The 27,230-nt window shown below is 47.1% G+C and overlaps 1 protein-coding gene across 6 annotated transcripts in view; it reads right to left on the reverse strand.

Moving 5' to 3' along the window:
* Positions 1 to 27,230, reverse strand: part of HDAC4 (histone deacetylase 4) — a 175,928-nt gene that overhangs the window by 19,323 nt on the left and 129,375 nt on the right. For 4 of the 6 annotated variants that reach the window (XM_021539610.2, XM_021539611.2, XM_021539608.2 and 1 more), the window contains exons 12-21: positions 26,276 to 26,505; positions 19,991 to 20,248; positions 18,535 to 18,721; positions 12,637 to 12,770; positions 11,245 to 11,365; positions 7,935 to 7,981; positions 2,920 to 3,027; positions 2,635 to 2,690; positions 2,074 to 2,161; positions 1,059 to 1,178 (exon numbers count right to left, since the gene is read on the reverse strand). In XM_021539610.2, the coding sequence (XP_021395285.1) occupies positions 1,059 to 1,178; positions 2,074 to 2,161; positions 2,635 to 2,690; positions 2,920 to 3,027; positions 7,935 to 7,981; positions 11,245 to 11,365; positions 12,637 to 12,770; positions 18,535 to 18,721; positions 19,991 to 20,248; positions 26,276 to 26,505 (1,349 nt within the window). The remainder of the gene's footprint in view (positions 1 to 1,058; positions 1,179 to 2,073; positions 2,162 to 2,634; positions 2,691 to 2,919; positions 3,028 to 7,934; positions 7,982 to 11,244; positions 11,366 to 12,636; positions 12,771 to 18,534; positions 18,722 to 19,990; positions 20,249 to 26,275; positions 26,506 to 27,230) is intronic. The other 2 variants (XM_021539613.2, XM_021539612.2) reach the window with 1 other exon arrangement.

Here is a 27,230-nt window from a genome sequence, read left to right on the forward strand (position 1 = left end):
AAATTGAAAGTGAAAAATCAATGTGTTGCACAGCAGCTGGATAAAACTGCATGGCTTTTATTGCACATTATTCCTCGTACTGGTGCAAATATTTTTGCTAGAAAAACACAGGGGTGGGTTATTTATCCATCACTGGCTTAAATCAAACTTGTTTTGTATCCTTTCTTTTATTTGGTCTAAAATGACATCTAAAAATTACTCTTTTTGTAAACCAGCTTACTAAAAAGCAGGAATTAAGCCTGATATAAAGGGTTACTGTTCATTCACTACAAAAGGGTGATGTAGCAGCATCACTTCGCATTTGAGTTTCTTCAGAGGTTGAAATGGAAACATTGATGTTTTCTCAAGCAGAAAACGTAAAATTGACAGGGGAAGAAGTTTTCAGATGTCAGCAGGAGAGTCTCAGAGCTCTCTAAATATTCCATAAAATTTCCCTTTGCTAAATCACTCTGAAGGACCATATTTCCTGCCATGTCAGAGGGAAAGGAAGGGTGTATCCATCCAGAGCTCAGCTCTCAGCTCCACTGGCCCAGTCCTCCTGCTGCAGGCTCTGAGGACACTACCAGGAAAGGGGGATTTGCTCCAGCAGCATCGTGACTGGCCCTCAAATCCCACAAATTTGGGGTGGAGATGGAGCCTTGGTGGTGGTGAGCGATGCCTGGACAGGACCAGGAAAAAGAATGGAAGGTGGAGAAGGGGAGGTGGAGAAGGGGAGGTGATTTCCATGGCTGTGCCAGGAAAACCAAGTGTGGGTGGTGCAGCCATGGACAATCTGTTCCTTCAGCATCTAAGAAACATTTCTTCTGCTGATAAACGGGAAAGCCTGACCAGGACACGGAGTGCTGGGACAGCTGGCAGAGGGCTCCTCTGGAACAGGGGCTGCAGAGCTTAAGTGCAGTGACTCATTTGCTGCCGTCCCACCAGCCCCAGCCAGGACACCGTGCCCACAGCTGTTGGATCACATGGACTTGGAGTGTCCTTAGATGGGAACACAAAACCCTGAGGAGCTCTGACAAGGAGCTCCTGTGACTCCAGGACTCTGGGATCCATGTGCTCACCTCATCCGGTGCGCCACTGCCTGGGAAGAAGTTGCCATCATCGTAGCGATGGAGTGAGATATAAAGGACATTGGGATCGTTGTAGAAGGCCTGCTGAGTACCATTCCCATGGTGGACATCCTGCAGGGACAGGGATCACACCAGGGAGGTTAATCCTTCAGTAAAAACACGGATTAAAGGCATCAGTTTGGGATTTGGAGGGCTTTTCCTTGCTGTTGAACTTTGTTTTCTCCAACCTGGCTGAAGCAGTTTATCAGGAATGGGAATAAGCTGTTTTGCACACCTAGTTTGAGATGACACTCCTTGTTTAACACATGGGATAAACACAATCCCAAATGTCTATCAAACTGAGGACTCATTTCTGGATGGAAGAAGTGGTTTCGTACCAGTCTTGGCAGATGGAGATACTGGGATATTTGTTGCCCCAGACCTGCATCTTCAGTCAGTCTGTGGGGTGAACACTGACATAAATTGTATCTGTTGGATCCAAGTTAAACAACACAACCCACGAGAGCTCCCCTACTGAGGGAGTTGTGCGGTGCACAAACACAGCCTATGACAGGAGAGGTATTTCAAATGCCCCTCCCTGACATGAAAAACAGTTGGAAGTGAGGAAAAAAACATCCATCCAGTAAGTCCAAAAGACAAACAAATGCATTTTAACTTGTGGGTTTAACCCATAGTTTATTTGTGGCAACAGAACCAAAACTTTTGGCTGATCCCAAGTCACTCAAATGCCTCCCTAGCCACAGAAAATCTATTAAAAAATAAAAATCTTAACATTGCCACAGCAGAATCCCAAAGAAGCCCTTTCTTTTTTTGAAAATTCTGGTCCCTTTAACATTTTTTTTTCTCTGATTAGAAGACTTGTATTCAATTAAAACCCCAAATTTTGGCTTGCAGACAACAGGCAGGAAGTTTTTCATTGACTTACAGAGCTTGCTCTTGCAAGAAGAAACCACAGAGAATAATTTCCACCTGCTCTCCTAATGGGAAAGAAGGGACATTTACTCACCCAGTCCACAATGAGGATTTTGCTCACATTGAGCCTTTGCTGGAGCAGCTTGGCTGCAATTGCCACGGAGTTAAAATAGCAGAAACCCCTGAGACAAGAGGAAAAAAAGAGGTGTTAATTACAGCTTCCCGTGGTGCCACTGCATCCATCACCTAGACAGAACACAGGGGGAAGGAGTTCCTTCTGCTCTCACTCTACTTTCCTCTCTGGAAACATGGAAAGGCTTGTGTGGGGAGAGACCTTGAAGTTCCATGGGCAGGGACATCTTCCACCAGATCTATTTTCCATTGCAAGTGCTGCATTCCAGCAGCAGGCTCTAGGGCAACAGGCAATGTCCCACACTTGCCCAAACCCAGTGCAGATCCTTGCTAGGAAACACTCCCCTGAAAGCACTAAGCAGGATCTTATCCTGCTCCAGAGAATCTGGGGAGCTTTGAACACCACACATCTCACCTAGCAACAAACAGAAATTCCACTGTGATAACCTAACAGAATTCCTTCAGAATTTCCAGCTGTGGATCCCCCATCAAAGGAGCCCTGTCTGAAGTCACCCATACTCACATGGGTGTGCTCTCCTCCGCGTGGTGACCCGGGGGCCGAACAACAGCAAATCCATTCTGCACACAAAAAACAAGGAAAGGAAAAGGTCAGAGAGACAAAGATGGACACAGGGGTTGCAGCCGGAAGCCTTAAACCTGCTTGGGAACTCTGGAGCTGCTCTTGATGGATTCCTCACAAGGTCATAGCAGTGGACGATGCTTTCCCTCACTGCAGAGGGGAAAAAGGTCCTGGAGCTGCTACATGGCAGAGCCCTGCACAGAGCACAGCTAAGGGCTGTCTCCATACCTTCAGTTCTCCCGTGGCCACTTTGAACACCAGCTCGATGACACAGCCCACGGCCAGGCGAGCAGCGCCCGATGAGTGCACCTCATTCCAAATGGTGTCACTGTCGACCTGATGGGGACACACAGGAACCAGGTTAGGAGCAAGGAGGGCAGCCAGGAATCAAGAGACCCCTACCTTATAAAGGTACCACTCACACGGGGTGACAGAATAAGGGGAATGAATTTAAACTGAAAGGGAGGGGGTTTCTTTCAGATACTGGGAAGGAATTGTTCCCTGGGAGGGTGGGGAGGACCTGGCACAGGGTACCCAGAGCAGCTGTGGCTGCCCCTGGATCCCTGGCAGTGCCCAAGGCCAGGCTGGAGCAACCTGGGCTAGTGGAAGGGGATGGACTGGAATGGTCTTTAAGGTCCTTTCCAACCCAAACCATTCTGTGATTCTGTGACTATGTGACCATGGAATCAGCATTTCTTTTTAATTGCCGCTGATTCAAGATGAAATAAAAAGGTTTATGAAATAATTCAATGATTCTTTAGAATAAAAAAATCCACAATAAAGAGGGATGTTTAGTATTGGGCATTTAAAAGGCGACTGCCTGGGAATGATAGCAGCTTCCCTGGGGAGCCATGAGCTCAGCCACTCAAATGACACACCTTCAGCATCCCATGCTGACCACACAGATTTGCTTCAACACTAAATATTACACAGATCACCATATTTCCCCCCCTGAAAATGTGGAAACAGGCCACAGGCAACGCAAGGCACCCTGCAGGCATGCCCGTGTTGCTGTTGTTCCAGATTGTGTCACCGGATAATGGGATATTCCTCACCAGGAAGGACCACCAGTTATTTTTCACATATTACTCTGCCCGGAGTGTATTTATGGAAACAATGGCAAAAAGCAGAGATGGGAAGAAAGAGATCATTTGCTGTGCCTGGCTCACTGAGCAGTGAGGAGACACAAGTGGCCCCAGAGAGGACTGATCCACCTCCTTGCCAGCCATGCTGAAGCTGTCACTGGAAGTGATTCCAGCTCTGTCATCATAGATGGTTTCTGGTAGCATCCACCCCTTTGGAGGATGCTCTGGAAGCCACAACAAACTAGGGAAGCACTTGGAGAACACCTAAAAGCCTCTGAGGAATGTCACTGCATTGTGGGAGAGCCCTGCAGTAACTGTTTGTGGCCTCAGGGCTCCTCTGGAGGAGGAGTTTGGGCAGTAACATGGGAACAGCAGCAAGATGGAGTTTGAGTTATACACAACAGCTCCAAGAATCCTGTATCAGGACTGCACACATGCAGATGATGGGATTGACCTCACCAGGTCTCTCCAAAAGCCCCTAAAGAGGTGGGAAGAAGCCCAAGCTGCTGCTTCTCCCCACTGACTAGTGCACTGGTGCTCTGTGAGGGTTCATCTTTGGCCTCCTGTCACTGGACCTAGCCCATCTCTGGGCACATTTAACCCATCTTCGAGCAAATCTAACCCATTTTTCTTGGTCTTTGGAATAAAATATCTCAGGACACCAGCAGGGAAGAGCTTCCCCTCCTGCCTGGACACAGCAAGTTCAGGGCTCCTTCCATGGGCCCTCTTCATTCCCTGTGAGGCACCAGAGGAATGGAAATACAAAATACCCAAATTCATGTGTCCTGAGGGGCCAACAGACCCTCACATGGCTGTTGGGGCCAGTTTTTCCCATAAAACAGACAGGATTCTTCAGTGCCAGACCCAAGCACTGCCACGTCCAGGCCCCAGAAGAAATCAGGCTCCTGCCAGAAACATTGCAGGAAGAATGTCCAAAATTAAACCAAAGGAGTTTTTCTTTTCTCATAACAAAAATTACAATTTCTTTACAATTATTTCCTTCCTTTAAGGAAAACCTGAGGTCTTTTTATTAATATCCACAATGAGGCTCCTACTCATAATGCAAATTCCTCCTACTCACACTGTAAACTTTCCTGTCCACTAATGTGAAGCTATCTCAGAATTAAATGAGCACCTCACAGAAGATTTCATTATTCTACTGAACAAAAATACAATAAAATTCTACTGAAAAAATACACAGGTAAGAAATCAAACACCAGGACAGGTAGACACAGGTTGTACCAAAGCTCCAGACCCTGCAAAGTGAAGGAGTTCTGCTCTTCCCTCACAGAGGAAGACACCCCACCGTGTCTCCTCCTGCTCTCAATTAAGTAATTCTCACATTCTGCTCCTCTGACTCCCTAATTAGTTCCTTCTCATTTCCATTCCACAAAAGTCCTTTCTGTGCTCTCTGCTCTGCAAGAACTTTGCTTGCACAGTTACAATTGTTGATATGCTCTAATCAAAGCTCTTGCACCCAAAAATAGAATCACCTACTCTGGAAAAGATCAACACAAACACCTCTGGAGCTTTTAGAACGTGAGCAGAAAAATGATGCAGGTCTTCAGACATTTTTAGAATGTGCGAAGCAAAACACTACACTGTAAAGGAAACAAATTCATCAGCTACCCTAAAACCAAGCCTTTGAGTGTTTTAAAGAATCTGGATGGAAGTATGCTGGGATGATCTTGCATACTTTCAAAGCTTAAACTCCTTTCTCCCAAAATCTTCTTCTAATTGTCCTGGATTAGGGAAGGCCATGACGCGTGGAAGTCGGACGTTGAAAAAGGGGTGTGAGCTGCAGAGAAGTGGAGCTAAGCAAAATTCCAAGTGATCAGCAGAAATAAATGAGTCATGTTTCACTCAGAGCTCACACACTTAGATTTCAGTGCTTCTGTGTTTTCTTTCTTCCTCTCCTGCTAGGACCAGAAGGCTGCAGAAGGGAGGAGGCTTGTCAGGCACGGGACGGCTTTTTGGGATAAACCAACAAGGAAAAAGTGCTTCCAAGCACCTGGGAATGAATTCACACTTTCTCTCCTTGATTTCAATTCACCAAGACTGAGTTTTTAAATTAAAGAGTTTGAAAGGTGTTATGAGATGAAGGGATTTGCTCTGAACTGTTTTCCTGCTGCTTCACTCCCAATGCTCCAGGAATGTTTGGGCAGCACTCTCAGGAATGCCCAGGGTGGGACAGTTGGGGTGTCTGTGCAGGGCCAGGGGTTGGATCAATAATCCTGTGGGTGCTTTCAACTCTGGATATCCTATGATTTACTCTCTTGCCTGTCCTTCATTTCACTCATTGGTGAACAGAGCTGATGGCTGCCCAAGCTCCATCCTCTATCCCGAGGTAAGATGGCTCTCCAGGGGCTTCTCCCCCCAGAACTGCTCTGCACCCCGCTCCAGACCCATCCTTCCTTTTCATTTACACAACATCCCCAAAGGAAGAGAGCCACACTTGGCTTGCAGGAAAAAAGCCTGGTCTCAAAGCTTTCCAGCCCATAATTTCACACAACAGCCTCAAGCTCCTGAATTCCAATCATCACCCATCATTCTGCTTTATCCTGCTCCAGTATAAATCCAAAGGAGGACCTGTGCCACATTATTCTACTGATTTTTGATTTTTTTTTCCTTTCTTTTTGACTTTATGACATCATGTTTGCCCTCTGAAAAATATCTAGCAAACAATGGGGAATGGCTTCCCACTGAGAGAAGACAGGGTGAGGTGGGATATTGGGATGGAATTGTTCCCTGTGAGGGTGGGGAGGTCCTGGCACAGGTTTTGCTGATAGGATTGCTAAAACACTGCACCAGAGTCAGCAAATATTTAATATTAAGGAGACAACCAAGCAGCAAGCACCATCTTTACTGGGAGCATATCAGGAATACCAGCACCGAGGCGCTTCCTGCCTTGATTTGGGATTTAATGCAAGACTTCTGGGCCCGTGCTGGGCTCAGACACTGTCTCTACTTGTTACCATTCAGTCTTAATTTGCAAATGATAATTTTTTTTGCTTTGAATGGCATGCCTGACTGCAGGGCAGAGTAAATCCAAACCTTTTAAGCTCTGGCCAAAAATTTGCCATGAATTAGGCAACTGTAGCATATTTACAATACAAAATAAAATATCTCCACGAGTGGCGGTATGAATAAACGGCGATTATTCTTTTTTTTTTTTTTTCTTCTGACGGGATAATTTTCAAAGCAGTGATTTTGCAAAGACTCAGGAAGAAAACAATTTTGTTTCATTTCCATAACAGAATCCAGACCTTGAAAATTCAACCTCATGAGCTACAATTATGCAGCAGAACTACCACTGTGAATTTTCAAACACAATGCCTTTTATTGTCTCTTCTCATTCTTTTCCCCTTCCTGTTCTCCACAATTTTCTGTCCTGTCACCCTCCACAGAAATTCTGGAGCAGAAAGTCTGACTTGAAAGGGAAAGGCTTTCAGGCTTCAAAGGAAAACAAGAAAACCTTCAAAACAAGGTGTCTGGGGTTTTTTTTGTCTTTATGGGAACAAACAGTAGCAAAAAGCCGGCTTATATGGAAATTTGACAGCTGAAAAGTAACGCTCAGCTTTTCCATGAGGGATGGAGGGGTATTTTAGTCACCTCCTGGAGAATCCTCCTGGATTGTCCTGGAGCCAAATGCTGTTTCATTCCAGGGCAGAGAAACAGTGAACTTGCTATTCACAGGAAAATGTACATTCCCAAATACTGTCCTATTTCATGGCCACGTTTCCCACCTGCTGTGGGAGGCAGGCAGCTCTGGAGCCCCAAGACTGAAGATGGGACAGCTCCGCAGCATCAGCACGTCCCACTTTCCACGCAGGAAAAAAAAAGCACTTCAGCATGCAAGGGCTGCTTCCAAACCTTCCACCATTGAACATCCCAGCCTGGGAATGAAGCTTTTCCTCCTGAAGGTGCCTCTGAGCGTCCCTCATGCTCAGGCTCTCCGGAGCAGCTCCGAGATGCTCCAGCTGCTTTTGAAGAAAGGCACGTGGGGCCGTGGCACCCCGCGCCCCAGGCAGCCCCTGCTCATGGGCAGCATCTGGCTGCAATTACCGCCCATGGAATGCAAAGCAGCAATTCTTGGTGCTGAGGGGACCAGGAGAGAACAAACAGGACATTATTTACACATTAAAGGGAGGTACTCACCCCAACACCACCGCAAGGCAGCCTGACAAACATTGACGTTAGGGAACCTGTGGGGGACAAGAAATGTACTCCATGAGTCAGAAAGTCAGAGGTCACCAGATTCTGGGGCCAATTTTGTGGCAACTCTGCAATCTTTCTAAGCACAGAAACACAGACTGGGGGTTTTCTTCCCATTTTCAGCCAGCCCTGTTACAACATAGACACACACACACAATGTGCACATTTGGGCTCCTGCAAAAGCTGTCTATAAATCATTCATTTTTAGGCAAGGTGTGGGTGCTGCCTGATGTTTCAAGACTATTTGTAAGGAAGATGCCACCAACAATCACTCAGTATGTCTTCTCAGATGTGCACTTTAACCCCTTCCCACTGCAAGAGGACAGGAAATCATAATAACACCCCAGTTGTCACTCATCTGCAGTTACTAGATGACTTTGGAGCGCATGGGCTTCATAAAAGAGGAAGACAGAAAAATAAACCAGTGGCAAGCAAAAAAAACCCAAAAAACCAAAACAACAAACACGTGTTTTGACTGAAATAGCAAAACCAACAAGGAGAATGTGAGAAAAATTGAGAAAACCACCTGCAGGGCTAACTTTGAATCTGTAGGAAATGTAACATTGCTTTCTGGGCTCATGTGTGAGCAAATTATTCTCCATTCAAAATTCTGTGGGGCGCTGAGCAACCTGGTCCTGTGGAAGGTGTTCCTGTCCATGGCAGGGAGTGGAATGGGATGGGCTTTAAGGTCCATTCCCACTCAAACCATTTGGGATTCTGTTCCTGAAAGAGGAGTTCATGCATCTGGACTCATCTGAGCTCAAAGTGAGATGCCCTCTTTGATTAGATCCACATGGAAATTCTTAGATCATCCTGCCTTGGACCTCCTGTCACATCTCTCACTGCTAATCCACCCATTATTTCCATATTTACCTTCTTGACAATTTATGATTGCTCCCCACAAATTAAAAGCAGCCTTATTTGCCTAAGTTTCAACTTGTCCAACAGGTTCCAAGTATTCCTACTGTCCAGGGAGAGATGGATTTGTATTTAGTATCCTTGACAAGACAAGGGGGAATGGCTTCCCACTGCCAAAGGGCAGGGATGGATGGGATATTGGGCAGGAATTGTTCCCTGGGAAGGTGGGCAGGCCCTGGCACAGGGTGCCCAGAGCAGCTGTGGCTGCCCCTGGATCCCTGGCAGTGTCCAAGGCCAGGTTGGACGTTGGGGCTTTGAGCCACTTGGGATAGTGGGAGGTGTCCCTGCCATGGCAGGGGGTGGAATGAGATGAGCTTTATGCTCCCATCCCACCCAAACAGTTCTGGGATTCTGTGAATCCATGAAGGCACATCCCTATTTTCATTTGCAGAAGCTTAACAAGAAGCATCTTGTGTCCTGAAAAGCCTTTTTCCTTTCAGGCTGAGGCTTCTCAGGCTTTTTTCTTCCTCACAGAAGTATCAAAGGCCAAGAGTTTACAGGGAGTCATCAGACACCTGCCAAGACACTCAGCCCTAACAACCTGCCATTTGCATCCCTAAACCTCACACAAAGCTTTGCCCTCAGCGTTCAAACCTGCCCTAAACCCACCCTCTGATGTGTTTCAAAGAACCCCAGGAAGCTGATTTGTAAATTTAAAAGCCTTTTAAACCCCCAACGGGAGAGGACAGCTAAAGGAGGGGTTTTTTACAGGCACGTTCCCCTCTCCCACATGAAGCTTTTCCCTGACATCCTTGCTCAGGTCCTGCCCTGTGGAAGCCATCAGCAGAGAAGAGGGATATGTGGGCTGGCAGCCAGTGCCACTGTCAGCATCTCCAGGCTAAAATGGTGCCAGGTAGGCTTAGGAAACCAGGTCTAAGTCCAGTTAAGAGCTACTGGACATCCCCTCCCACTGGAGACCCTTGGGGACCTGACCTCCTGCAGCTCCCAGGCTTTTCTGCAAGCTGTATCCAAACAGGGAATGTTCTGTACTGGAAAGCCCTTAGAATTTCTCTTTTGTATAGGATTAAACTTGACCTCCGCAAACACTTTAAAATGAGTGATGGAAACCATGGTGGACACATTACTGGCACAGAGGCAGAGCAAGGGTTGCTTCCCCCACAGGTTCTCTACAGAAACCATCAGAAATGGTTCAGTGATTCGGGTGTCCCCCCGAAAATGCTATCCAAATAAACTGCACCTCCAAAGGCATCTGTGGAACTGTTGAGACAGATCGCGCCCAGAGCCAAGGAGAGAGTGGAAAAGTATCCCAAGGGAATCTTCTCAGATATTCCGGGGAAGATTTACCAAAGTTCCTTTGGGCTGTGGGTTTTCCACTCCGGAGCATATGACATCATACATTCCTGAAAGTTTACATTCTAATGGATCTATCATTCAACTGGAGGCGTCTACTTTTGTGTTTTCTGGCCTGAAGAGGTGGGAAGTGAGCTATAAATATCGTGCTAATTGCGTGTTTAACTACTGGCTAATGGCTTCCCTCTCCGGGAGCTCATGGGCACACTGAGCAAAATCATTCCAGCTCCTTTGCTGTGACCATTACGTCACGAAGTTAAACCTCTTTTTATATCATCCAAAGTCAGGCTAATCCCAAAATAAACTTTCTCAACGTCTAGGTTCCAGAATTGTCTTTTTTTTTTTTTTTTTTTTAATTTCAGATCCTCACGTCACAACATTCCAAATTGTCCCTCCAGCCTGCTGCTGCAAAAAGGCAGAAAGTAAAGGCAGGTGATGATGACTCCACAGAGGTGCTAAAATCTTAAAACCACATTATTTGGTTGCTTTGGAGGGCTGGTTAACTGAACATCCATCCCCTAGAATTTCTGCTAAAATATTTTTAAATTTTTGTCTGTATTTTAAAACAGACACAGCCCTGTTTCAGGAAGATTTGGCCTCCAATGAAAGGGATGAACAATCCCACTCTCATTAAACAAATGTAGAGGCCCCTGCATCTCTCTTGCTGACTGTCCAAACCTGACAGGAGTTCGTTGCTGCCTGTGCAGCTGGTTGGGGGCTGCAGATCCAAATCCTTGGAAGGGTGTTCCAGTCATTCCCTAGCCCATGGATAAGGAACACACAGAGTGCAGATGAAACAAACTGCCTGAACTATCCTTCCTCCTCAGGAAAACATCCATTTAGGTTCGAAGACATCAAAGAAAGGTTTAAGGTCTCTAGGGTTTAGGGATATGCCTGAAGAGAGGGAGATGCATCTCGTGCATGGAGCTGGGAACAATCCTCTTGAAGGTGCATAAGGATGAAGGGAGCCCCAGCACCTCACCCAGAGGTCAGGAAGGGGGATTTTTCCCCCAGGGAATGGTACCTAGAAGCTTCTTGCTGTCCAGTTTCTGCCTGTTCAGAGGGTTTGTGCCATAGAGCAGTGTGTGGGCTTCCGAGTGAACTGTCTGCAGCTCCTCCAGCGTTGCCTTTCTGCCACGGATGCACTGGAAGGGGAAGGAAAAGGTTAGTGAAATCACTGGGGAAATGCCTGACTCTCTTTTCTGTTTCCTTAGCAAGCCATCAAGACAGACAACAAAACACTAAAATGGGTCCTGAGGTGGAAAACTTCAGGTTTTGAGTTAATCCCTTACTCGCAACATTTATTTGCTCAACATAGAAAGGTCATCTTCAGATCCATTCAAGATAAAGAAGAAAACTTTTAAAACAGGTGCTGGCAGGAGGCGGTGGGGATGAAGGAAAGGTGACCAGAGAGACAAGGGAGTGCATCCTGAAATGGCAGGGCAGAGCTTGAAGAAAGCCAGCAGGGAGTTAAGGCAGAAATTTACTATTTTTGGAAAAACATAAGAGTCTGGTGAGGCTGGAAGGCCCTCCTCACCAGTGGTCAGTAGGGAAACACAGCTGGAAAGCACGTGAAGATCAACAACACTTCCCAACCAAGTACCAAGGTAAGCACAGAAATGAAGGAAAATAAATCTTCTTTAAGGAAATCAGTAGGAAATTAAGGACAGTAATATTGCCTGGGATCTCACCGTCACAAACTTATACATTAGAGAATATCTCTAACACCCATTGAGGAGACCAGGCAACTAGCAGTGAGGTTTATATGGTCCCAAACAATCCCAAAATTCGATTAAATTGGTATCCACAGACAGGCAGGTTAGAAAAGGATAAACGAGGGCAGGCCAGGGAAATTTAGGCAATGGCAATGCTGCCACCATGTGGATGTCTTATCTGATGGCTAGGGAACATTCCCAGTCCGATCCTGACATTGCTGAAATATTTATGCTCTAGTATTTAGTCCCCTCAGCTGCTCAAAGAATTGATGAGCACACACTTATACCCCCATTTATCACCACTGCTGCTAGTTGTAACTAATAACCATTCGTTAATTTTTACTATTCTTTCTGTTTAATATCTAAGCTTTTATCTCCATTTGCTTGCTTTTAAAATATATCAAATAAATCTAATTTAACCTCTTGTGATGGAATGGTGCTCAGTGCCTTCTGCCTACCCCCATTCCTTTTACAGCATAGCTTGATCATTACTTATTAAAGAGTACCAAAAAAAGTTATTAAACCACAGAAAAGCTGTTGCTTTTGCTGGAATAATTGGGAGGGATAACAAATGAGAGGGTTACATCATATCTTGCTCTTTTCTTTGGCATAATAGCAATGTAATAATAAAAACAGTGTTGTAATAATATGAATAATACTAATAAAAGCAGCAATGTGGCCTTTTCTGGTGTTTCCCTTACCTCACACTTGCCCCGCAGCCCCGTCTCCTGGAGCCTGGACCAGATGCTCTGGATCCTGCCCGCGTGCTCAGGGTGGCTGTTGGTATTTCCACAGGTGCACTGGTGCTTCAGCATCAAGGTGTCGTACACAAGCCCTGCAGCACAGGGGACAGAATTGTTCTCAGGTTAAAAAAAACACCAAAAAATTGCCAGTTATGGGGAGTAAAAGTGTGTATTTTGCTCTATGGAGTCAATGGTGCTAGCCCAAAACTGTGTTCGTTGGGAGCCAGAGAGAACTGAAAACCCAGAGCTGCATCCAGCCCTGCCCATGAAAACCCTCAAGGGATATGAGAAGGAAATCAGTACCAAGATGTAAAATCAAATGCCAGGGGGAGCTGACACCTATGTGAGTGCAGAGGTGCGGGCACAGGAATGGGATCTGGGGTTTTTCCCCTGGCAGCCAAAATGCCTCCAGGCCTTGGGATCAAACCCAGAAGAACCCAGTCGTTCCTGGCTGTGTTTCACAAGCAGCTCACCTTGAACTCCTCGAGGTTATTTGCTAATTGCAGTCATTAGCACCCACCTGGGCATCCTTACTGGGCACTGCATGGAGGTGTTCAGCTGAACAAGGGCAGCTAAATCCCCCTGCATTCCCAGGGATTTACAGCATGACAGCTGCGCAGGAGGCTTTGATTCATGCTCCAGAGTTGCCTGGGTACGATTTTGGAGGGGAAATTGGGATTCCACAGCCAATACTCCAACTGGAGGAAAACAACAGGTCATCCCCAGTGATAGAAGACACTTAATAATTTCTCTCAAGTAAAAGACACGAAGGCAAATGTTTATATCCATCTTTCCTTCAGCCAGAAGCTCCAGAAAACAGAATAAAAGTGGTTGGTTTGGGATTTTTTCCCAATAAAAGGGTTTCTTTCAGGAAGTATCCATATGAAAGTTGGTCCATGGACTGGAGCCCCTCTGCTGGGAGGGCTGGGAGTGCTTACCTGGAGGAGAGAAGGCTCCAGGGAGAGCTCAGAGCCCCTGCCAGGGCCTAAAGCGGCTCCAGGAGAGCTGGAGAGGGACTGGGGACAAGGCATGGAGGGACAGGACACAGGGAATGGCTTCCACTGCCAGAGGGCAGGGATGGGTGGGATATTGGGAAGGGATTGTTCCCTGTGAGGGTGGGCAGGCCCTGGCACAGGGTGCCCAGAGCAGCTGTGGCTGCCCCTGGATCCCTGGCAGTGTCCAAGGCCAGGTTGGAACAGCCTGGGCTAGTGGAAGGTGTCCCTGCCCATGGCAGAGACTTAAAACCGGATAACCTGAAAGGTTATCCTTTCCACCCCAAGGTTTTCCGTGATTTCTATGGAATGCAAAGGTCTAGATGAGACTCCAAAGCCTCTGAAGGCAGCAGTGGCAGGAGCCAGTCCCAGCCCCAAATGTCCAAGGATGTGCATCCCAGCTGAGAGCATTCCAGGGAAATCCTGGCGAGCACATCCACAGCTGGATGCATGTTACCAGCTCAAGAATGGGCACACAGCACAACCTGGGAGCTCCAAGGGCTCACAGGGAACCCTGAGAGCAGCTGGAGCTGAGGCTGTGCTCCTGCTCATTCCCAGGCCTGGCTGCAGCTGTAGTCCCACCTCCTGGCTGGGCGTGGGCACGTTGTGCCACTGGGAATCTTGGCTCCCCACTCTGGCCCCGGCACTCTGCAGCCTCAGGGGAGGTGTCTGGCAGCTCCTTGCTCTGCTGTAGGTGAGTGCAGAGGGAAAAAACACCCCCTAAATGCCAAACCACGATGGGTTCCAGGGAGAGAACAGAGCCCTGGTAATTGGCTGCCCTCGGCTCAGCCGAAGTTCACCTGGAGGAGGTTGTGCTGAAAAGCTCTCTCAAGGTCTCACATGTTTGATTCACAGCATCAAACACCACCAGGAGCTGCTGAGCCAAGCCAAGCTCAGAATTCACCTGAGGAGAAGCTTTCACCCCGGTCTAAATTTAACTGAACTAGTGTAAGGTCTTAAACTGAAAGAAATTTAGATTGGATTCATGGAAGAAACTCTTCCCTGTGAGGGTGGTGAGGCCCTGGTTGTCCCATCCCTGGAAGTGTCCAAGGTCAGGCTGGATAGGGCTTGGAGCAGCCAGGGATACTCTGAGGTGTCCCTGCCCATGGAACTGGATCATCTTCAAAGTCCCTTCCAACCCAAACCGCTGAAGGAATCTATCCCACTCCCAACCTGGTGTTCACAGAACTTGGTTCATCAAAGGAGAAACTTGGTTTCTCCTTTCCCAAGGGTTCACTGATAACAGCAGTGTCAATCACTCATCATTTCTCTTTCCTAGAAACCTGCCCCGTTGAAAAGGGAGCTGTTCCCAGTTCCTTCTTGTGGCTGGGGACACTCAGCTGCAGACACACACACACACACACACACAGGGAAGCTCGGCAATTTAAGCTCAAAATACAAAACTACACTGGCTGTTACAAGTTAATTGAAGTGGTGCCAGAAGCAAGACTCTTTTCAGACATAAGAACAATAATTTTTAAAGGTCAGCACTAAAGCAAAACCAACTGGCTTTTCTTGGCAGAACAAACATATGATCTGAGGTTCAGATAATTATATTGCTCTGCACAGGAGAGAATAAATGCCTTCATCTGAAAGGAAAAACCCTTTAATGCAGAACATCAGAATAATTTGTGGACCCATTTTTGCAGGAGATCAGAGACTGGATAATTGGAGCTATGCAAATTAATGGTCTAACCTGAGGATCCTTATTCAAGTGTGTACAACAGGGCAGGCATGAGTATTCATTAAAGTTACAGGGGCTGCTGGAGCTAGAGAAGGCGAGTTCAAGGACTGGCTTTCTGGGAGGAAGGAAAATTAAATGTCATGCTTCAGGACATCAAACTGATTGCTGGAAGGATCCAGGAAGGGCACAGCTCTCAGTTTGATGTGGAGTAATGGACATCATGTTTGAGAGCTGCAGAATGTGGCTCTCTGTCCCAGACCTTTGAAGTCTCAGGTGCTGGTCACCGAGAGAAACAGGAAAATAAAATATACATCAACCCCAGAACTTCCAGCTGTCTGGAGCTAACTCAGTCCAGGGAGTGCATAAGCTCTCTGTATCATTTCTATATAACATACCAAACATGAAAAGGAGGAACAATTCCTTTGTCTGTTGGACAATGATCTCTTAAGGGCCATGTTCACATCCAGAGTGATCACGGTTGGCTTAATTAGGGCCATTCAATGAAGTTTTCTTCTTGCAGCTCTCTTAGCAAACCATCATACCAATTTCAATCCTCATTCCTCTGCCTTAGGATCAGTCTCCAAAGCACTTATCAGCCAGATGGATTTTCCTCAGGAAAAAGAAGTCTGATGCACTTCAGCACTACTTGCTTTTGAAAAACACCCAAGACTTTAATTTCCTGCCTTCCAAAGAACAGTTCAATCCCGGTGATTAAGCTTTAGTATCCACCTCCAGAAACATAATCTCCGATATGCCACTGTGGACAACTCCAACAAAACATGAGGCAATTCAACTCACACACATGCTCAGCAGCTGAAATGCCTTTCCTCCCCTTCCTCCTGCTTTCATGCGCATGGCAGTGGGCTTTTTTTCCCTGCCTCTCCTATGCAGACAGTGCAGGCTAATTAAACCAGACCTAGGACTAGTTTTAGGACTAGTACAGAGGCCTTACCTTTATGCTTTGCACCTTAATTAGTGCCAGTCAATGCTTGATTTTATTATGTTTTTCCTTCTTCATTCATCCAGCGTAAATGCAGAGATTAAAGGGAACAGTCAAGCCATTGGAATCTTAACGTGGATAAATGCTGTGAAAATGGTATTTTACAGGTGAACTACCTGCATTCTGCACCTCAGCACTCTCTGCAGTGCTGGATAAAAGCCATGTGATATTCCACCTCTTATTTTTAACTTTTCAAACCCTTCCTCAGAGGAAAATAAATCCTGATACTGGAACAGCATCTTTTCCAAGCAGCACAGCTCTCAATTCTGCACTCTTACTGCTGCCTGCAATTTTGAAAGAAATTCAGAGACACAGATCTGAGTCAAACATAGATCCTCTGGTAGGAAATGTTATTTATTGTATGTTCAGAGTCTTGCATGTGATTGATTGGGCAGCTTCAATACCAGCAGAGGAGGAGGAGGAGGGAAGAAAGAGAAGGAATGAATAATCCCTTCAAGCAGGGCCAGGCTTCCTTGTTTTTAAAGCCCCAAGGTTGGGGTTAAGTGTATTAGAAGCTCAAGTTTCATCTTGAACTCTTTTGTCCCCCCTGAGCCAGGGGGCAAAAGCCAAAATCTTTTAATCTGGCCAGAAACAACTGCATTAGAAATGCAGTTCTGCTGAAATTCTGGGTTAAAAGTTAACAAGTAGGGACTGTAAAGGGCTGATTTGCAAAACTTGAGCCATTCCCTGGGTTTTTCCAGAACTAACAGCACATGCTTCCTACCCTGCCTGCAGCCAGAAGCTGGGGAGCACTGAACATGCCACTATTACTACACCACCAGGGCCTGAAAATAAACCCAATTCACAGCACTGAACTGAGTGATGCAAAAAGTGTAGGTTAAAAATGGAATAAAAGCAGAAGTGAAAGCGAAATAACATCCTAAGTCACTCTTATTTGGGCATTGTGGATTCCACTCCTCCCCCTTTTCCATTTCCTTTTCCCAGGGAACACATCACGTTGCAAACTGTTCATTCACAGAGTAAATGTGAAGAGCCCGACATTTGGGGAAGAAGGCGGACTTCAAAATCAGTCCTCATCACCCAGCACAGGGCTTCAGGAGTTGCATGCAAAATCAACTTTGGGCTGTTGCTAAGGGCACTGAAGAAGCAGAAAGGATTTTGGAGTAGAAAAGTTGGCTGTCAGGATACAGGAAGAACAATTAAGTTTTTCACTTTTAATCTTGGTGGGGAGATCACAGAATTCCAGGGTGGTTTGGGCTGGGAGAGACCTTAAAGGCCGATGGCAGGGACACCTTCCACTATCCCAGGCTGCTCCATCCTGGCTGTGAACACTTCCAAGGGACGCGGATCAACACCTACTCTGCACTTGTGCTTTCCACCATACAAATGCAGCATTGCACTCATAATTTTCCTCCACATGTAAGCAAACATGCTCTGGTCTCTGTGTCTCCTCAAGACCAGTTGAAATCACCAGCTCAGCTCATTTTTTCCAACCTGCAGGCATAGACTCCTGTGCAACAGGAGGAGGGGAGGCTGGCAGGGAGCCCGGAGTGGATAACTGATGGCAAGAGATTATGGAGGGACTGGAGAAAGTGGAAGAAAGAGAGCCAGAATTGCATTTGGCACTCTGTCCTTCAGGAGCACTGGCTCTCCCTGCCTTGCCTCTAAATCAGCTCTGTCACAGCCTGGGACTCGCTCTGTCTGCCCGGAGACACACAGCTCCAGGGCTGTGCTGCTGCTGCTGTGTGCAGGGTATTTTTGCTCAGCAGAAGGAACAAGCAGGACAACAGGGATGACTCAGTCTGCTCCTTGAGGAAGGCAGGATGTTATGGAGTACCCAAATGGGGATGAGATGCAGAGCCCACGCTTATGGATTTGCAAGAATGGGGAAGAAAATCATAGAATCATCACCATGGAATGGTTTGGGTTGCAAAAGACCTTAAAGCTTAAAGTGTGGGTAGGGCAGGGACACCTTTCACTATCCCACAGTGCTCCAAGCCCTGGGCCCTGGCATATCCCTGGACACTTCCAGGGATGGGGCTGGCACAGCTGTTCTGGGCAACCTTATAACCCTCAAAGGGATTTCCTTCCCGTATCCCATTTAACCCTACTCCCAGCCTAAAGCCATTCCCGCTTTTCCATGCCCTCACAGAACAGCTCAGGGTAAAATAAACCGGTCACCAGAGCCCCCCACAGCCCAGAGCCCTCAAAAAGCTCACCTGTTGTGAACCTTGGCTTAGTGGGTGGCTCCTGCACGGACATGGGGAAGGTGGCTGAGGCGGGGGAGGACTGTGCCCGGGACAGGGGCCGGTGTCCCCCGAAGGACACGGGCATGCCAGCCGCCTCCAGCGACGCCTGGTAGTTCCTCAGCTGGTGAATCCGCTGCTGCTCCAGGAGCAGGGCTTGCTGTGGGCAAGAGAAGGAGGCAGTTGCTGAAAGGTCCTTCCCAAAAGGGTTTTTGGAGGCTCTCAGGCTTGGACTCCTGTCCCTTGCATGCAAGCAAAGGAAGATGTGATGTTTCTAAGGCCAATTCAGACAGGCACAACACACAGAGCCCCAGCCTGAGCCTGGTGCACACTGACAAGGTCACTGCCAGGGGCAGCTCCATCCTCCCCCACAACTCCCTCATCTTCCTCCCCCTGTGCTCCCACCCCACTGCTCTGGGACACTTAACAGTGAAACAGTCCAGGCCATGGAACAAGTCCCCCTCAGCTAGATCCCAGCCTGGAGAGGGAGCTCTGAACTGGGGGAACCAAAGAGCTGGTTCTCTGTGCAGCCACACCATCAGCTGGACAGGCTCCTGGTCAGAAGGGATGGCTGTTCCATCCTATTTCCTCTATCAATTCCCTCCCGCTTTGATGCAAAACAGCTGCAAAGGACATATTATTTTAAAGACTCCTGAGATGTGATCACAGATTCAGTATTAAGATGGAGAGGCTTCACCTTCAGAGGTATGGTATTACTGGTAATTGTGCATCATCAGCAACACAGAATTAGAAAATCCCAGGATGGTTTGGGCCTTAAAGCTCATCTCTGCGATGGGCAGGGACACCTTCACGTATCCCAGGTTGCTCTAAGCCCCATCCAACCTGGGCTTGGACACTTCCAGGGATGAGGTGGCCGCAGCTTTCCTGGGCAAATGTAGCTCCTGAGCAACATCCCAATGGCATTCCTGGAGGACATGGACCAGCACCATTACACTGTGCTCTCTCGTTATGTTATTTATCGCCTCCAATCCACAAGCCTTGGGTGTTTTCCGTCAAAAGTGAGCCTGGCTGGAGGCTCCAGGATCTCTAATGCTGACACAGGAACACCCTCCACTTGTCCCCTGTTCAGTCTTTCTCTGGTGAAATTAGTTTTAAATCATTAAACCAAAATGCAGTCTTCTGCTGGTGGCCAGTGCTCAGAAATATTAGGATACACTTGATCTTCCCAAAGAAACACCCATGGAAGTGGCTCAATGGCTCAGTAAACACAGTGACTGTGCTTTGTGCAGGTGATCCAGACCCTACTCCCTTGGGTTTGCCAGCTGGCAGGTGACTCCAGGGAAGGAATCACCTGCATTTACAACAGGTTCCTGTAACGGGCCAACCCTCGGGAGCTGGCTTCCCTCAGAGCAGCACAAGGTGACTTCCAAGCCCAAATCCACGTCTTACAACGACCCAAGCGCCAGACCTGGCGGAAGAGCAGCTCCTGCTCCGCCTGCCTCTGCCCGGACTCCAGCTCCTGCTGCGGCTCTGCCTCCTCCTCGTCACTCTCGATGGGCTCCTGCTTGACCTGCACCACGCTGGCCAGCGCCGGGGGCTCCTTCTGGCCCGCGGCCCGCTCGCCGTAGGGCTCCTCCAGCAGGGCCTGGTGCTCCCGCAGCTCCTCCTCCGTCTCCTCGGGGTGGCTCTCGTGCTGCCGTGCCGGCTCCGTGGGTTTGGAGATGATCTGCAAGAACCCCAAGCTTATCAGAGAGCTGCTTCCCCCCACGTGGAAAGCTCGCTCTGCTCTCCAGGCTCATGGGAAGGAGCAGCTCTGAGTTATTGTCTCACAATCCAGGCCCACAACAATGCAGGGAAAGGTCAGGGTAACCTTGGCGTCAAGGGCTCTGAAATCCCGTGTCCCAAGTAATGACACCACCTTATTTTCCACTTCATCTTCCCTCTGAAGGAGTAAGAGCCTCTTGTTCCTGCACGCCTCCAGATGCTACTCCATTCACAAACCCGCAGAGCAACCATCGAGATGTTTGACAATTAAACTCTGAAAGAATACAGGGGACACAAACTCTCCAACAGGGCTTTTGCTGCCTTTTTGTTCAACATCACCTCAAATCACTCCCTGAATTTTTCCATGAGGCTGAAATAATGATTACTTGAAAATCTGTACTGTTATGGAGCTGTTTAAGAGGAAACTCAGGACATGCAGCTGAGAGCAAACCTCAAGAGCAGCATTGTTCTAACCTGACCTTCCTAACCAGACACAGTAAACATCTCGGAGAAGAGCTCCTAAACCTAAAGGAACAATTTAATTTTCACTGTAATTCACTCAGACTTTTTTAAAGTTCTTTGGCAAGATAAAACTCACAGTTCTCCGTCTCAGACTGCCTATGATTTTTATTTAGGATATAAAAAAAAAAAAAAAAAAAAAAAAAAAAAAAAAAAAAAACCAAATTAAATGTGACCTGTTTTCAACTCCAGTGTAGGAGAACCAATCTATTTCCTCCTTTCAAAGAGCGCAGGCTGCCCCTGTTTCACAGGCTTATAAAGAAACTGCTGCACTTTGAAAGTTGTCAGGGCAAGGTTTAATGAGGATTAGGTCATCCGTATGGTAAGCAATATTGATTTTAAATCTAATAAAGCTAAATCAAAACATGGTTATTGAACACATGCAGGAGGAGGAACTATTCGTCAGTAACTTGCTTTTTGAAGAACAGTGGCTCCAATCTGGAATTAAGCCTTTTTTCCTCCCAAAAGCAGGAAGGAAGACTCTGCCATATAACCTAAGCAAAGCAGAAGGCAGGAATGGAGTTGAATCTAGCAAGGGACATGAAGAGGAGAGAGGAAAAGAAAAGAAATAAAAAGAAAAAGAAAGAAAAGAGGAAGGCTAAGGAGATCCTGGTGCCATTGCTGAATGAAGGAAGGCACTTGGTGGCACATGAGATAAAATTAATACCTTATTTAAGACAATCCTTCAGGATTCCCAGGAGTCTGACACCAGAGGAAAAGTCTTGAACACAGAAAATTTCACTTGGTGAAGGAATTGTCAGGTTTACGTAACATTTAAACACTTAAACGACCTGGATATCTTTAAGTCCATGGGACTCTCATGGGTTGCACTCACAGGTGATGGGACAGGAGGCCATGGGCAAAAATTAAAACCCATAAAATTCCTTCTGAAAACAATAAAACAGTTGTTGTTTTTTATTTTTCCTGTGAGGTTGGCCAAACACTTGAACAGTTGTTCAGAGAGGTTCTGGAGTCTCCATCCTTGGAGATCCTTGGTCAACCTGTTAGAGGAGGGACACTGCCCGCAGTGACCTCAGGAGGTTCCTGCAAAGATTCAGGTGGCAAAACTCCCCAAGGATTTTTGTGAGGTTCCCCCTGCCCCCACCCCAGTTTCATTCCTTATAATACACACTGAATAACCAAATGACATTAAGCTAAAAGTTCTTCTACCGATTTTATTTAAGCCCTCTTAGGCTTGATGAATGTTATCTGTTTTAAAGAGAATTAAATTATCATAAACCATTTGCTGCTTGGTTTTTTGGTTTTTTTTCCCTGCTTTGATCAAAGGTCTCAAGCTTTTGAACTTAATGCCTTTGAACTTCTGAACTGCACAAGGTAATTGCTGGGAAAAATAACTTACAATGCCATTGTCATACCTAATAGGAATGAGAGGCAATGTAATTCCCTGGAAGTTTTTAATTATTCCTATTCCTTAAAAATGTAAGAATTAAATGACAACCACGGTGAAGGCTGAGAAGGCCAAGTGGTCAATGGCAAGGACATTTCACACATTCTGTTGGCAAAGGCAATCTCTGCTCTGTCACCAGTTCCAGCTGTTGCAACCTTCCCTTAAAGGAAGATATTGCAGGGAAGACACATTCCACATAATCCATCCAATATCTGCATGCCAGGCCCATCCAAACTCCCTAAAAATCTTCCATTTATGCAGTTTTATGAGCATGTGCTCATGCAATTTAAAATCTGAGGGAATAAAAGTGTGAGGGGCTGGCTGTAATGGTAGTATTGAGAATGCTTGTAAATATAGCTGAAATAGTAAGCACAAAGCACCATAAATAACCTCTCCATCCCTTAATTAGCTCTCTGGCTTCCTCTGCCACAAGGTTACTCCTCTGTTTTCATACCCAGTGGCCTCTGGCTGTCACAAGCTGCCACCATAAACCTCTGGTAAAGGCACTGCCTCTCCAGCCTTGGGCAGATAACAACTTCACTCCAGAATAAATTACAGCTCTCTAGTCACAAGAATTTTTAAAAGGCTCCATGCAGCTGGCAAGATTTCTCCACAGCTTTGAAATACAAAGAACAGAAATTAAAAAAAACAAAAAAAAAACAACAAAAAACAACAACAAAAAACAAACCCAAAACCACCCACCAAAAAACAACAATGAACAACAACAACAAAAAAAAGTCAAAACCAAAACCCAGAAAAAAACCAAAATAATAACTAAAAAAAAAAAAAAAAAACCAGCAAAAAACCATATAGCAAATGCAGCTCATAAATACAGGGGAAACCAAAGAGTTCATCATTTTTCTGGGGAACATTTCATGAGGGGAAAAAAAAGCTGCATTTTTCGCTAGTGACATTTCAGCTGGCATTGGATTTGTCCAGTAGATGTGATAAATAGAACCACCGAATCAATAAGGCTGGGAAAGACTTCCAAGACCATCACATCCAACATCTGAGCATGGCCATGCCCACCACTCCATACCATCTTCTCCAGGACACCTTTCACCACAGTGGCATTTTCCTGGGACACTGAAGACCTTGAAGGTTCTACCAGCATGTCAGAGATATCTATTTACACATCAGAGATCAATGAGGAGCCCCTGCAGATAAACTATGGAATCCCAGAATGGTCTGGGCTGGATGGGACCCTGATCCCCATGGGTGGGGTGGCACAGCAGGAAAGCCAGATGGAGAGAGGAGCCAGGAAGCAAAGGAGGATGCCAGCTCAGCCCTGACCATGCCCTGATGTGCAGGAGTCAGCAGAATCCTCTTTCCTCCCTCTGGAGGGGAAGGACAAACTCAAGGAAGAAACAGAACAACTCTTGGACAGCTGGAGACGCAGCTTTGATGAAAATGAGTAAAAAAAAGGGAAAAGAAAAAACAGGGATGATAAAGGCTGAGCTCATATGACTCAACATGGCTCTTCTCGTGTTCCCTTTGGGGTCTGATTTTTAACTTTTATAGACTAAGGAGAAACAAGAGATGATAAGGGATGATGGGAGAGGCTGACTTGGGCACCAGAGTGCCTGGCAAAGCCTTCTGCAACAGCCAAAACCTACAGAAATCTCTTGATCTCTTTTTCCACCACCCGCCGAAATGATGCAACAGCAGGGGAAAAATAACTGTCTGAGGCAGCCTCAGTCCTACAGCTGGAAGGACCTGGAGACTGTGGAGCTTTTGTGCCTGGAGGAGAGAGAAAAAACACCTGCAAGGCTGGGTGGGGCTTGGAGGAAAACTTCTTCTGATATTACAAATCACAGAATCCTTAAGATTGGAAAAGCCCTTTAAGACCATTGAGTCCAACTGTTTCCCCAGCATTGCCAAACCCACCCCAAACCCTGTACCCAAGTGCCACATCCACAGGTTGTCTGAACACTTCCAGGGATGGTGACTCCTCCACTGCCTGGGCAGCCTGTGCCAATGCAGATTTTTTTTCTGAGTTTTTCCAACCTAAACCTCCCCTGGCATTTCCCTTTCAAACATTAAACATGCAAAAAAGGTGGGAAACAGAAGCACGGGCTGATGGTGGAATATCAGTTCAATGAGTAAGACAGAATGATTTGGGTTAGAAGGGATCTTAAGTTCATCTCATTCCACCCCTGCCATGGGCAGGGACGCCTTCCACTATCCCACGTTGCTCCAAGCCCCACCCAGCCTCGCCTGGGACACTTCCCCACTTCCCCACACCCAGGGATCCAGGGGCAGCCACAGATACTCAGATGATTATTCTTAATATTTTCATATAAAACATCACAGTTTTCCTTAGTTGCTTCCCTGGAAACAGCAAGACTTGTTTTGGCTGCAGTCCCCTCAAAAATTTCATCTACTGCAGACACCTAACAGTCAATGTTTAGGGCCAAAATCTCAATATTTGGAAAATCACATTAAATTAGGAAAGGCTTGATTTATGAGTATATAAATATATAAAGTATTTCAGGAGTATTATTTATGAGAAATCGCAAATAAAAAAATTAACAGGCAGTGCTAGCGGTCCTGTTAATAATGAAATAATATTTTATTTTATTCTTAGTCTTGCCCTTAACTCTCCTACACACACGAAGGTCCTAAAATATCCCCAATCTGGGAAAAGTCTTTTCCCATGTCAACACTTGGATGCTATCTCACGGGATAGATCTATCAATGCACGCAGCACTAGCACTGAAGTGATTTTAACTTGTGACTCCTATAAATCAAACACAGGGAAATCAGTTTAGTTAAATTCTCTCTGACTGATTTTGCAGTGAAGAGCAATGGACAAAGCTGGAACTCAGAGTGCTCCAGTGGCTATCCAGCTCCTGGGAGGCCCAGGAGAAAGTCTGAATGAGCTCAGTGGATACGTCACATCCAAGGCTTTGGAAAAGCTTGAAACACCTTGAACAAAAAGTCTCTCCAGCTGACAACTTCCCTGAACAAAGAGCCCCAACTCACTGCCCCGCACCCCATGGTCCTGGTCCCAGGGACTGTTTGGAGGGGGGAGGAAATGGGATCCCATGGAGCAGCAGCTCCCCAGGGCCCTGTGCGCAGGGCTGAGCCGAGGCCAGGGCTGGCACCCGTGGTGGCAGCACTCCAGGAGGACAGCATTGACGTCAGTGACTTGTGTAATCATCCTGCCTCAGCCCCGGCCCATAAACAAGGGTTTGGGGTGGTGTGTGTGTGGTGGGGAGTTGTGGCTACTTCCACTCCTTGATCCAGCCCTCAGAAGTTGTGTCTTCTCAAAGGACTGGAACGGTGGAAATATTTGGATGAACCTCTGCTGTAAACGAACAGCATTTGAACAGATCTGAAAGGCCGCCTGCCACGGGCTCGTCCTGTCCCCAGACCTGCTGCTGGAATTACTGCTGTCCTAAGGAAAGCCTCCACTGAAGCTCCTCGGGTGGAGTGTTTAGAAAGCCTCCCAACAGTACAAATCCCAGAATGGTCTGGGTGGGAAAGAATCTTAGAGATGATACAGTTCCATCCCCTGCTATGGGCAGGGACACGTTCCACTGTCCCAGGCTGCTCCAAGCCCCCATCCAACCTGGCCTTGGACACTGCCAGGGATCCAGGGGCAGCCACAGCTGCTCTGGGCACCCTGTGCCAGGGCCTGCCCACCATCACAGGGAATAGTTTCTTCCCAATATCCCATCCATCCCTGCCTTCTGGCAGTGGAAGCCATTCCCAGTGTCCTGTCCCTCCATCGCTTGTCCCCAGTCCCTCTCCAGCTCAACTGGAGCCCTTAAGACACAGAAGGGGCTCTGAACTTTGCCTGGAGCCTCCTCTTCTCCAGGTGAAAGCTCCTAAATCTCTCAGCCTTTCAGCAAACATTTCAGTGTATCTGAGTAACTTCCCTCACAAATACATCCTGGCGTTGTCATGCCTGAGAGAGGTCCAAGGATGAGAAGTCCAAGGATGACAGACCCAGGGATGATGGAGGTAGAGCCCACAAACACACCTCACTAGGGACCCAGAAATCATGCACTTGAAGCTGCTGTGGAGGTAAAAAGGCATTGCAAACTCTGTGCCTACCTTGTTGATGTGCAGCTGCTGCTGCTGGAACTGCTGTTTGTGTTTTTCCAGGAACTGCTGGTGCTGCTGCTGGATCACCAGCTGCTGGAGCGCCTGGGCGTTCTGGGGCAGGGGAGCAGACTGGGTGCGCCCGAGCGGGCGGTGCTGCCGCAGCTTGTGGATCGAAGGGGAGACCCTCTCTCCACCCACCAGGGGCTGTGCGTGCAGCGGCAGTCCTGAAAGATACCAGTCTGGAGATAATATGGAGGAAAAAACAGCAGAGGAGAAACAAAAGGAAGAAGAAAGGAAGGGAGAAAACGGCTGTTGAGTAACGCTGACGGTGACAGTGATACCATGACAAACCCAGCCACCTCGCCATCTACAGCTGGAGCTGCCTTGAGAGAGAGCAGATAAATTAATCACCACTGCACGGAGCAATGCTTTGCTTGGTTTGAATTCTGTGTCTGCTTGGTGACTCAGAGACCCTCTGGAAACATTTCTTGAAACCAGCAACACCTTACTGACCTTTCTGTCGCTACACACGACCACACTGGTCTGGAGAAGTTTAAACCTCACAGCTCACCTTGGTTTAGGGACTAATCCCAGGTTCAATTCAAGCTGCAGGAACCAGCTGCCTCCCTAGTGTGGCTAGGGCTGCAGTCACTTTTGGGCAAGAAGCCCTCTGCTCTCCTCAGTCTTTGGTTTAGGAGAGGGAGAAGCTGCCCAGAAGTCCGCAGCCAGCTGGATGCTGAGGATTAGAAACACCTCGGCATTTGTGTCCTAGGATGGGACCTCCTTTCCCACCAATTCACAGAACTGCTGACTCACGGGAAAGCCTCCTTTCTCAGTAGACTTACAGAGTTTCTCCCACCTCTGCTTTTTCTGAAAGGGATCATGTGAAAGGGTATTTGATTTTAAATAAATGCATGTTCCTGCAGATGTCGGTGTGTACACACACAGGTCTGCATATGAATAC

This window comes from Lonchura striata, chromosome 8 (genome assembly GCF_046129695.1).
Source record: "Lonchura striata isolate bLonStr1 chromosome 8, bLonStr1.mat, whole genome shotgun sequence".
Classification (NCBI taxonomy): domain Eukaryota; kingdom Metazoa; phylum Chordata; class Aves; order Passeriformes; family Estrildidae; genus Lonchura; species Lonchura striata.